The following is a 13,318-nucleotide window of genomic DNA, read 5'->3' on the forward strand; positions in this document are numbered from 1 at the left end:
AGATATTAGATAGATAGATAGATAGATAGATAGATAGATAGATAGTTACTAGATAGATAGATAGATAGATAGATAGATAGTTGATAGATAGATAGATAGATAGATAGATAGATAGATAGTTACTAGATAGATAGATAGATATTAGATAGATAGATAGATAGATAGATAGATAGATAGATACTAGATAGATAGATAGATAAATAGATAGATAGATAGTTACTAGATAGATAGATAGATAGATAGATAGTTACTAGATAGATAGATAGTTACTAGATAGATAGTTACTAGATAGATAGATAGATAGATAGATAGATCGATAGATAGATAGTTACTAGATAGATAGATAGATAGATAGTTACTAGATAGATAGTTACTAGATAGATAGATAGATAGATAGATAGATAGATCGATAGATAGATAGTTACTAGATAGATAGATAGTTACTAGATAGATAGATAGATAGATAGATAGATCGATAGATAGATAGTTACTAGATAGATAGATAGATAGATAGATAGATAGATAGATAGATAGATAGATAGATACTAGATAGATAGTTTTTGATATCTAGTATCTAACATAATATGATAAGAAGCTCTAAAAAGTTGACTTAGCAGAAATTATTTATTTCCTATCAAATAACAAAGTGCAGCAGGCGCTCGTGCTTAGCTCATAGACTTTCATGTTTCCCCATTCCGCTCCCTGATGTTGCCTTTGCCCGTAGCAATTGTAGATCCAGCATAGCCCTTCCCATTGGTTGGCACCCGCTCATAAACGCCGCTCAGAGGACAGGCCCAGCCCACTCTTAATATCATTATTATTACAGCCATTATCGTTTTCATCACAATAAGCCGGGCTGCGTATTACCCTCCCCCTGTTTCCCCCCCGCTTCCTGCTCCCAAGGCGCGCTGGTGCCAGCCGTGCACAGCAGCCGGGCACTGTGCCAACGTGCCATCTACAGGAGAGAGCAGCATTCGTCATCTACACTCGCTCAGTGCCTCCCCCCTCCTCCCACCGCTGCTTATGGGAGAGGCTCACGACAATCCCTCATTTGAATTCAAAATTGTTCCATACGTTCTTTGCCAGCTTCATACTTTCTCACAAAGGGATAAATAATTTGCGTTTAGTGAGGGAGTTTCAGCCAGGCAGCGTTGTGAATCGTGTCAGAAATGACTCTCCGCTAGGGAAGTACTATGTGAGAAACAAATATTGTGATATTAACTAGTAGGGCTGGATTTGCAATATATATCGTGATACTTTTTGATACAATATCGATACTGTATCAAAGTACTTGTATGTATATTAAGTTAAAATGATGAACTAATCAACAGAGTCTTAATGTATTAAGACGCATTACTTGCACTTCCAGTTACAATGTGCAGATGCTGTTCCTCAGAGGTGTCATGCTTACCACCCATTCAGCCACTGAGTTACTAAAAGGTCAAATACACACTAATATCAACTTATTTTTAGTTACGCCAAAAAACAAATGAAAATTGAGAAGCAGCTCAGCTTCTGCAGTGGCTGCTCTTAACCTTTGGAATGAACTTCCTCGGAATATCAGAGAAATTAATTCCTTCTTAAAACAGATTTGTTTTCCTGGGTGTTGACTACTTTCCCTAAATCAGAGTCTGTGCTGACTTTAACCAGTGCTAAATTTTCTTTGTTGTGCTACAGCGCTGTGTCTGTGTGTTTACAAGGCAAGGAAGCAAATGTTGCTAGCTAGCTGCTAATGGCTCTGGGACTTAATTAAAGCGTCTGTAAAACAAATCCTGAGGCTAAAATGTTCTCGGGAAGAGCTTTAAAAGAAGACATAACATGTCCATATTGAGCAACATTTGAACTGTGCTGCCTGTCAGGAGAAAAAATAACCATTGCAAGAACACAAATCCAAATGAAGAGGGTACTGCAAAATGAGGCCAGTCTTGTTGAAATAGCAAGTAACCATCACAAATACTACTGTACTATAAAAAAAAATACTACATAGGGAGTCAGGCAAGTAACTTCTGGACCGTTTTGGAAAGTTTAATCAAGTATCTAAGCACAAGTGCTGCAGATTAGCTTCTGCAATAAACACTATGATAGAAAATTTAACTGAGTCAAGTAACTAATTGCTAAAACTTCTGCCATGAACACATAGCAGTGTTCGTTATTGGTGAGTATTCAAATAAAAGTACTCATACACTTAGCGGTTTGACAAAAAAAGGTAACGGTGCATCCCTAGATTGGTGTTGTTTTAGCCTTATGTAAACAGCTTCAATCTCTAATCTAGGCAGTATACACACTCATAAGGCCTCAATAACATGGCATATTCTTCAGACTTCATTGTAATATATGAAAAAAACAAGGCTTCATACTTAAGTTCTTAACAAAGCCTGAATAAATTACTACACACACACTCCAGTCTTTTGTTCACAGATTGAAAAACTGCTTGAAATGTTTGTTCCCAGGGACTTCTGTCAGAGATCCTGCGCAAAGAAGAGGACCCCAAGCACGCCTCCCAGTCCCTGCTGGTCAACCTGCGGGCCATGCACAGCTTCCTCCAGCTGCCCGAGTCCGAGAGGGAGCGCATCTACCAGGAGGAGAAAGAGCGCAGCCTGACCGGAGGGGCAGGGTGCAGCACCCCGCCCAGGAACACCCAGGTCAGTGAGAACCAGTCACCCCATCCGGGAACACCCAGGTCAGTGAGAAACAGTCAACCCATCCAGGAACACCCGAGTCGGTGGGAAACAGTCACCCCATCCAGGAACACCCGAGTCGGTGGGAAACAGTCAACCCATCCAGGAACAGCTAGGTCAGTGCGAAACAGTCACCCCACCCAGGAACACCCGAGTCGGTGGGAAACAGTCACCCCATCCAGGAACAGCCAGGTCAGTGAGAACCAATCAACCCATCCAGGAACAGCCAGGTCAGTGGGAAACAGTCAACCCATCCAGGAACAGCCAGGTCAGTGGGAAACAGTCAACCCATCCAGGAACAGCCAGGTCAGTGGGAAACAGTCAACCCATCCAGGAACAGCCAGGTCAGTGAGAACCAATCAACCCATCCAGGAACAGCCAGGTCAGTGGGAAACAGTCAACCCATCCAGGAACAGCCAGGTCAGTGGGAAACAGTCAACCCATCCAGGAACAGCCAGGTCAGTGGGAAACAGTCACCCCATCCAGGAACACCCAGGTCAGTGAGAAACAGTCACCCCATCCAGGAACACCCAGGTCAGTGGGAAACAGTCTGGGCCAGATCTTGTGACTGGCGCAGTCCGTGCGCAACTCTAAGCGCAACGTGGTACACGTGCAATCTTGCATGTGGCGCAGGTTTTGCGCTAAAGGCTGCGCTGCAAGGGAGAGGGCGTTATTTAAGAAAAAGAGGCCGACTGAGGCGTGGTTCATTACAAGCAGCACTACTCTTCTATGGAAACCTTCACATTATGTTCCTCTTTACATCCCACTGCCTTGTCTTCCTCCTTATAATCGATGTCAAATTGAAAACAAAAGCGAAATTGCCTTGAAAAGTCTGTTAGAGCGTAGGATACACACGGCTTACTTTCTACAGTAGATCAACACCACAACACAACACCAAAACAACAGTTTTCCATAAATAAACCACACATGCCTTCAAGTGCCACAACAACGTCTGATCTGAGTTTTAAGGTGACATTTCCATCGTGTGTCAGTCTTTACCTCCTGATGATGCTCCTTGTGTAGCCACAGCTCAGGGCGCATAGCAACTTTTTTTTTCTTTTCCAATTCAGCCGCTCCAAGAATCCTGCAGCTGTAGCGCAAATGTTCCAATACGCTACAGTTTTCTTGCAACTACTACATAACTCTGCAACTCCTCCGCAGCCGATATGACAGTTTCTGATCAGTTAAATCCTGTACATTTCGTAACTTTGCGCATTCGAACGGTGTCCAACGCTGAGGCTGCTGCCTCTCTGTCCCGCCCGCTCATCTTGGATCTGCAGCGAGTGGCTGCAGCAGCGGAGGGACACTTTTATTTCTTTAATCTGTACTAAACATTGCGCGTTGCATCACGCATGTTACGCATGTACAAGAGAACCCCCCCCCGCTACCCACCGCCTTCCGCAGGTCTGGGGAAAGCATGGGGAGGGGGCGGCACCACAACATCGCAATGCGAGTCTTTCCCCCCCTCCTGTCCTGCCCACTTTTTGCGCCAGGTATGACACTGAAGATTGCAAGGAGCGCCACCAGTCTGCGTATTCGTCTTCTCTACAGCCTGCGCTATGAACCACAAGATCTGGCCCTCTGTTTTTTCAGGGTCTAAAAGGCTGTTCAATGGTGCAAACACCCTAGAGTCCAGTCCAGTGTTTACACTTTTGGATTTAAAAATAAGGAACATTTTCTGGCGCCCGCTTCCACCGTCACTCACCAAACAACCTCCATGAGGGGTAAAATCCCAGTAGTTTCCGGGAAACTAGGAAAAGGAAAGAGGAGTAATGTACCTACAGTATATCTCAGAAAAACACCTAACCCTGTGGTTTAGACCTCTACAGACAAACAAATGTAAACACGCCCGATTAGAGCCATGGGCTGGAATCCATCTGCAGACTGCCAGATGGAAAGTCTTATTCCAAATATTGATGCTCCTTGACATGATTAAAACATGCACGGTGAACTTCATTTAAATCAATGTATCTCACATCTAATCACAAGATTCAGATTGACTTTCCTGTCGCTCAAAGGAAAATTTGTCTTGGGCATACAGAGCAGGAGTAGATGTATAGCAAACAATACCTACAATAAGAGAATAAAAATAGGAGACAATACAACACAATCAGTGCAGGCTCTTGCATTCAGTTACAGAGCAAATACAGTGTGATCATCAAAGTTGAACCTATGAATTTTGTTCAGCACCATTTGCGGCGAGAGCTCAGATTTCAGATAAGGCTCTAAGTGTTGCAGATGATATTTCCTGTTGCTGCCCTAATTCTTTACACAATCCTTCCTTTTGTCTATCGTAGGTATTAAGTGTCTATCAGCCATCCGGCAGCTGCCTTGATAACGCTGTATCTCACGCGCTTCTATCTGTCTGCGTGTTGTAGGCACGCCTGTCTCCGGTGTCCGCAGATCGCGTGCCCAGGGCGGACACGGCGCTTCTCTCTGTCAGCTCCGCCATCTACGAGCAGATCCAGCAGGAGATGAAGAGGGCCAAGGTCTCCCAGGCGCTCTTCGCTAAAGTGGCTGCCTCCAAAAGCCAGGTACACCTTCACCCACAGGTCTCATCCCTGCCGTTACAGAGAAATCTGCCATTTTGAGAGACATTAGCCAACATTTTTCATAGACTGAAATTAGCTATACACATTTTAAAATGCAGAGAAAAGAGCCTTGGAATAACTTTGTTTGCGGCCATCCAGCACAAAATATTAAAAGTATGAAACAAATACTGTAACAGTGCTGCCGCGGTTATCGTTCTTAAAGAGACTAGATGCAAGTTGGCCATTTTATGCTCACTACTGCCACCGCAGGTCTTACATGTAACTGCAGCTTCTATATTAAGCTCGTGCATGACGGCACTTCAGACCCAAAGTAACACCGTTTTTAGTGACAGTGCAGGATTTTAGAGGCAGTTGTGGTGAACAGGTCAGGGCTCATTCTACACATTAGGACATGCATTTTTAACATTTTTAAACTCCATATAGTCCCTTTAACATCTCTGTTTTAGTGTCAGTATAAAAAATGACAAAACTTACCCTTTACATTGACGTTTTGTCACTCCTGAGCCAGAGATTTCCAGGAAATACCTGCAACATTGCGCCGCCCCAGTCTTTTTCTCATGCTGCGTATTCATTCACAAATATCCACAGGTTTGTTATCCTCGTGTAGCACGTAAGGCGACCGAGATGACGCTTTAATCCAAATATGGTCATTTCCTTTCTGCGTGACAGCAGCAGCTAAAGTCGGGAGAAATATGCACTATTCACCTTATTCCGGAGGCTCGCGTGGGCGTCGCCATGAATTGTGCCCGCCCCTTTTCTCCTATGTGTTAACATGGGGCTGGAGAAGTCCACATAAAATCAGTCACTACACGAAAACAAAGCCGTTTTCAGGCCGCGAAACGGTGCAGTGTCGACATGTTGGTGCAAATGAACATTGGCCATTTTACACAAATCAATCGACTAAACATCAGATTTGAGCGGAGAATATTTTCCCTCGTTCTCCGTTAAAATGAACGGGCTTCGCGCTCGACCGGAAGTGTCTGGACAACGAGGTGCCGAGACAACGCAAAAAAGTGGCAAAAGTGGGCGGGGCGGAATAAGGTGAATAGGGCCGTTTTCTCAAAACGAGGTTTTCATTCCACTCTTGCAACAACAGTCCCACTTCAGTCGCTCCTACAGACTCTAAACGTCACAGGCTTGGACTTAATATTTTGAAGGTTTTTGTGGAGAGATTTTTCCTGCATTCCTGCCTGGTTTAGAACCTCTGAAAAAATCTTTGTCAGTTATATATCAACAAAATAAAACCAGGAATTTAAAATATGAAAACAGAAAATGACAGAAAAACTTGAACCCCTCCTCACAAATTCCCCTATACTGTCTCGCCTTAAAGGTGCATTATGCAACTTTTTATGTGGAAAGTTTATATTTGTGCGTATTTGACCCAGTGGCTGTGTGAGTGGTCAACATGGCGCCTTTACTTTCGATCACGGTGGCCTCTACAATCCTCCATTGTTTAGTAGGTTTTCTAGTGAGTGGGTCCGTAAGCAGTGAAAACCTCTCAAACAATTGTTCCTGGAGTGTCCTAGAGACCACCGTGATCAAAAGTAAAGGCGCCAAGCTGACCACTCATACGGCCACTGGGCCAATACTTGGTCAAATACGCACTATATCAACTTTTTTTTCACATAAAAAGTTGCATAATGCACCTTTAAATACAGGTAAACATTTCTGAATCTTAACAAATGATAAATGCCCTGGACAAAGAAAAAAAATTGAATTAGAAAATGAAAATGGTAAACTTGGTGAAACTTTTGCTTTGACTGCTGAATTTGGCAAAAGCCAGATTGATGCTGTATTACAGAGCAAACGTAATTAGCACAGCGATATAAATCTGTAAAGGCTCTGGTTCAACTCATACGGGAAGAGGACGGACTTTTGGGGGATGTTTGTTGCTCGTTGGATCAAGCGAATCTCGTCAGTTAAGCCTCAAACCACAGCTCAACTAATCACCGAAGCAATTTAATATTTCGTTTTTTAAAAATGTTCCTCGTGATAATTTGTATCAATAAAAGTACACAAATCAGCATTACAATTGTTCTCATTAAAAACACCATTTGATTTGTACATGGTATCTGTCGTGGTTGTGTTTCATACCCAAAAATCCTACCTTTAAGTCCGAGTTTTGAGGATAAACGCTGAGCCCTGGTGGATCCACTTCATATGCGCCCGGAGTATGGTTAATGTTTAGTGTAGCTGGAGTTTTGGTACATGTGGAGGCTACGATAATGAGCGAGCAGCTGCACTGAGCAGAGGGCTATCATCATCACCATTGTGTCCTGAATCCTCTAATAGTTCACCCATGCACACACACGCACACACACACACACACACACACACACACACACACGTACAGCCTGCACACTCACAGGCGCCCTGGCAAGGCTCTACTGTGCTCATTTTATGGCCCACTATAAGCTTGTTATTGCCTTTTGTTTTGAGGATGATTTTCTTCTGTGGAGAAATGGGGTTAGTCAGGCCTGTTTTCTCCGCACAACAGCGTTACGAGTCGATCTGTGCTACATATTTTGTCCTCAACCTTATATAGCACTAAAAATCGCTGTATGAACGGTTGCAATAAACAGCTGTGAGTATTTAGGAATTATCCACAGTATAATGAAGATATGAAAACACCCAACCCAATTATGATGTTTGATTACTATCCTCTTCATCTTAGGATAATTCGTATCAACTTCCACCTCCCTGTGACAAACTATGGGTGTGCGATATCGTCCATCTATCCAGGTCGTGGAGGCAGCAGTCTGTGCAGTGATGTCCACACCTCCCGATATGAGGACATCAGTGCTTCTCAACTGATGTGGCCACAAGCAATGACACATATAACAATATTCATTACAAATCATAAAATACTGTCCACCTCTCCTGGAAGCGCCACCTTAACGTGGTGGAGGGGTTTGAGCACCCGAATGATCCTAGGAGCTACTGTATGTTGTCGGGGTCTTCGTGCCCCTGGTAGGGTCTCCCGGGGCAAACAGGTCGTAGGTGACGGGTCAGACAAAGAGCGGTTCAGAAGCCCCTTATGAGAGACCAACAGGCCCGGTTAATCATGAGGCCGTCCTCCCGTGGACCCCCGTGGTGCAATGTGATTTGGGCAACTCCAACAGCTGCCCCCACGACCCAGCAACGGACAAGTGGAAGAAGATGGATGGATGGATGGATGGATGGAAAATACTGTCCAGTTAGTATGAATGTGTTCTAATAATGAAATAGTAGATTTATACAGGCTCAAACATAGGATTTGTCCCAAATGTAATTACAAATATGTCAGTCGACCTCCTTTTTTGTGTCACAAGACAAAATGACCGGTTCATCTGGACCAATGCTGTTCTTGCAGCAGGCGAAAGACTGGGCCCCATGTTGTTTTCAACCCTGTTTCATACCAGACGAGTGAATGAATGTTCCCTGGGATAAAACTCACTAAACATATTCCAGCAAAAGAGGCTTCTTGAGAAAATTCTGAACCTGTAACATGTTTAAGGTCAACTTCAATGAACACATTTTTGGAAACGCTCTTGGAAAACGGTTCCCAAAATGGGGGATGGGTTAAATCTGCCTCACTGTGATTGGCCTTAGAACAAATAGTCCATCAAAGTGCCCATTATAGTTTGTTAGTTTCCTCTCCAACATATTCAGTTGTAGAGGCAATTGGCCATAAGTGTATTCACACCAATAACTGCCCCCCCCCAGCTGTGTCCTCATGTGGGCAGGTGATGTTGGAGGTGAGCGTGCGGTCATGGCAGCGCACACAGGTGTTTGATTTCTCTCTCTTCCTCTTTCTCTATCTCTTCTATCAGCAGCCTCTCCCCCCCCCCCCCCCCCCCCCCCCCCCCGTGCATGCGTGCCGGTTGGCAGCAGCAGCAGCAGCCGTTTGGATGTGTGTGTGTGTCGTATCAGCCCGGTGCATCTGGATGGCATTGTGAGCCGAAGCTGGTTCACAGCCAAAAGCACCGAGCGGGCTCCCGTAATCATGTTCCCCTTCACTGGCTGGAGACGAGCTTGGCTTTGTGCTCTACACTCCCAAGTTTGCATCCTCGTGAGTTGGTCGGAAAGTTTGCGAGTCAGATGTGTTGGCTTGGGCTGCGAGACCGGAATGGAAATTGCAATCAGCACATCTCCTGCACACAGTCAAATATCCTGGATTCAACCTCTACAAACGTATGCTGTGAAATGCAAGTGGAGCAGCGTGGACTTGAGAGTGGCTGAGTTAGCAAAAGGCATGTCAGATTCGGCATAATTTTGGATTTTGAATTTGTACAGAGGGGTATACTAGGAAGCTGGATTAGAGGGTAAGTTCAGGCTTGATCACTTTTTAGCGGGATAGATCTCCAGTGTAACATCTGCTCTGGACCAGGTTTAGGTCTTAGATAAGGAGACGCCTCTTTAACCAATCAGAGGAGAGATTGTCACCCAAACGTTGCGGTGTATGGAGGGGGTGAGGAGCAGAGATCGAAGAGGAGGAAATTAAGATAGTCAACAAATGCGAACATTCTCCTTATGAGCTGCTCGGTTCAGACTGTACGATATATTTGTCACGAGTTTGGTGATGGATTCTGATATTCAGATGAACTGTGTCCATATGTCTCTGCTGTGATTGGCCGCTTGGCGCTGACTCCTCCTGTTTCACAAGAACGCCTCAATAATCCTCAGAGAAACCACGGGTTAACGTAAAGCAGTACTAGGTAACTTGTTTGGCTTAATAAATCCTTTCCGTAGTTCCTCTGGGGGTAATACAAGTGTTAATGGGATGATAGGGGGGTCTTCATCTCCCCCTGGTGTCTCTGGCCAGAAAACCACCATTACAACCTTGCTGCCTCCGGGTCGAAGCAACCAATACACACTAATGGAATCACAAAGAAGAAGCTAACAGGCTAACGGGCAAAGCTAACTGTGGGTTAGCGCCACTTAAACAGTATTTACAGCCAAGTTGGAGTGAAAAAAATAATCTCCATTGTGTAATTGGATGTACAATATCTCTCTCTCACTTTGTATTTTCTGTCAGCGTAGTATTTACTGTCACGGACAATTAATGAGTGAAAAACTGCAACATGACACCTGCAGTGGCGCTAATGGCCTCTAGGGGCATGAGTTACTTAGTACTGCTTTAACTGACTGATAACATGCTTTGTAGAACCACTTATTCAAAAGCTCCATGTGTGGGCTTGTCGACCCGGGTCAAAGTATCTAATACAGGTGAAGTTCAGTCAGTTTGTACTGCCCTCAGTACTTAGGTCGACTGGGTTGTTTTTTAAGTGCTCAATAAATAAAGGTCAGATGGATTGGATTGTTCCTAACCTCTCTTGCATGTAATTGTATAAAAGATAAATGCCTGTAAAGAGGCCAAAATATGTCGTAATATGGCTAAGTCTTTCTGCATATTTGAGCACTGTCATAGTGTACATTGTGTACATTGTGATGTCGGTCAGTGAGGGGCTTGTGTTTTGAGTATTTTTAGGTATGGTGCTGCTAAGGTATGATGCGTTTATTGGTTAAAAGAAACACATCATGCATTTATTTTTTACATTTTTACTGTTTTACAACATGTCATTCCCACAACTGCCTGCAGAGGGCGCTCAAAATCTTGACTGGCTCTGTATCTCATCATTTCAATTTATACAATACTACATGTCGACACTGAGGGACCCATAAGAACGTTTCGATGCCACAATCACCTTGAGAAGCGTAATGTGAACATGAATTGTGTTTTCCACCGTGTCCTGGGGCAGGGCTGGCTGTGTGAGCTGCTGCATTGGAAGGAGGAGCCCAGCCCGGAGAACAGGACTCTATGGGACAACCTGTGCACCATTCAGCAGTTCCTGAGCCGGCCCCAGAGCGAGCGCGACGCTGCCTACGAACTGGAGAGCACGGCGGATCACCGGGGGGCGGCGTTCAACTGCGACAGGGCTCCGGTCAGTCACTCACGAGGAGGAGGTCACTTTAGAGAGACGCGTGTTTGAAATGTAATGAGCAAATCAGCACATTCACGAGCACAGAGGGGACTCAGGACTTCCGACTGGGTTTTCCCACGTCTGCTGATCTGCTCCCGTGGAGTGAGTTACTGAACAGTCAGTGTCAGCCTGTTCAAAACATTACTTTAGATGTAGCGACTTCACCACAGGATACTGTGCTTGTAACCCTGGGTAACACTTTAAACAAATGGCTAACACAAAAACGATAATTACAATAACAGTAAGATTTCCACAAGCCGCATAAACAGTAATCAACCTGTGGGTAACTTTTAATGGCTCTTTGTTGAATTTCCATTTCATTTTTATTCAACATTTGCAACTAGCTCCTTCAAAAAACCTCCTTAAACAGGTTTAATGCCGTGCCAAATTTAAAACCTGGGATTACTAAATTTAAAACCACGGGCATCTAAGAATGATCCACATTTTATGGAAATTTAAATCAAATATGCATTGTAAAGGGCAAAAATTGAAACTGGCAGCCTGCATAATGACAGTTAACACATGAAAATAGTGGCATTTTCTTTTACATATTGCCTCGATGCCTCGTGCCATAAGGGAAATATACATTTATCTGTATATCACATTGTTCCTATTAAAATTACATTAAGTAATTAGTAATAGGTAGTGCTCACTGTGGAATTAAAGAGCAGAAAGAACCCAATGAATCAGACTCTCTAGAATAATAGCCTATTGTTTGAAGCTCTCAGTGTACGGACCAATTATCATTATCATAATGTCTCTGATTGACAAAATATGTGACTCATCGCTACTCATTTGCAGATTAATACATTCCTATGATCTCAATTCTTCATGGGAATAAGTTGGTGAGCATGTAATCCTTTCAACCTGACCTATCCCAGTGGGAGTGTCCTCAAAGCTCTGTCTGACTGCTGCCACAGCCCCATCTGCTGGGATGGAAGAGCATAATGAAGTAACACCAAATGTAATGGTTTCCCCCAATTTCAGTAGAATTTTTTTTTTCTGGGTGTCTTGAAGCCTCCTTTTCCCCCCTCCATGCATAATTTTGGACATTGTTAGAAAGTTAAATGCTGTATCATTAGACTAATAGCAGTTAAATGCCAACGACCAAGGGACAAGGATGATTACCACAACAGCCAGTGATCCATAAATGAACAGAGGAGGGTTTTAAAGTGAGGTGTTGAACGGTCAAGTGCATTTACTAAAAAAACAAACTTGAACAAAATGTACAGTCCTCACTAAATAACAAAAATAAACTAAGAAATAATGCAATGTATCCATGCATTTTGTCTGACCTTTGCTTTCTTTCTGCAGTACCAGCGGATCTCCCCACTGTCACAGCAGCTCCCCCTTTATCAGTCTCCCTATCCAGAGACAGGACCACATCTGTCGCCCGGACAACCACATGAGGCATCTCCCCCTGACCGCCGGACCGGGTTCAGCTGGGGCACTCCCGGACGAGCGCGAGTACCCGGCGGTGAAAGCGTGGAGCCCGAGGAGAGGGCCAACGGACTGGTCGGGGACGGAGAAATCGCCTCGGAATGTGAGGAGAGTAAAGACTGCAGGTTTCAGGACAACTGGAAAAGTGAAAGTAAGAGAGAGGTTCAAGCGCAGATCCAGGCGGGACGTCTAAAAGTGTCCAATGAGGCCCTGGGGATCCTCCAGAGCTTCATCCAGGAGGTGGGGCTGCCCCCAGACGAGGAGGCCATCTACACCCTGTCCGCCCAGCTCGGCCTGCCCCAGCACATTATCTGCAGCTTCTTCAATAGCCACCACACTCACACAATAAAGGCGGGGCAAAGAGCGAGCCCTGAGGGACGCCTCTGTGAGTGGACAGGCACAGACTCAGGACTTTCCCATCCAGAAAGCAGGACAATGGTGATGGACTCAGGACTATTCCGTCCAGAGAGAGGGACCGGGGCGGAGGGTATGGACTCCAGCGAGGTCCCAGAGACAGATGTGGGAACTCAGACTGCCATTGGTGTGAAAGAGGAGCGGACGGACTTTACACCAGAGCTGGACAACTCGAATCATATATGACCAGGTTATTTAGGTCATGCTCAGACTGCAGGTCAAAGCGATATGGCCACTTGGAAATGTGCTCCTCAATTTGGTATGTTTCGGA

At 44.6% G+C, this 13,318-nt stretch overlaps 1 protein-coding gene across 1 annotated transcript in view; it reads left to right on the top strand.

The window, feature by feature from the left end:
- satb1a (SATB homeobox 1a) overlaps positions 1-13,318 on the top strand; it is a 40,913-nt gene extending 27,595 nt beyond the window's left edge. Inside the window, exons 8-11 of the mRNA XM_079571234.1 lie at positions 2,451-2,642; positions 5,057-5,212; positions 10,972-11,154; positions 12,508-13,318. Of these exons, the coding sequence (XP_079427360.1) occupies positions 2,451-2,642; positions 5,057-5,212; positions 10,972-11,154; positions 12,508-13,233 (1,257 nt within the window). The 3' untranslated portion in view covers positions 13,234-13,318. The remainder of the gene's footprint in view (positions 1-2,450; positions 2,643-5,056; positions 5,213-10,971; positions 11,155-12,507) is intronic.

Source organism: Gobius niger, assembly GCF_951799975.1.
Source record: "Gobius niger genome assembly, chromosome: 14".
NCBI classification, from domain to species: Eukaryota; Metazoa; Chordata; class Actinopteri; order Gobiiformes; family Gobiidae; genus Gobius; species Gobius niger.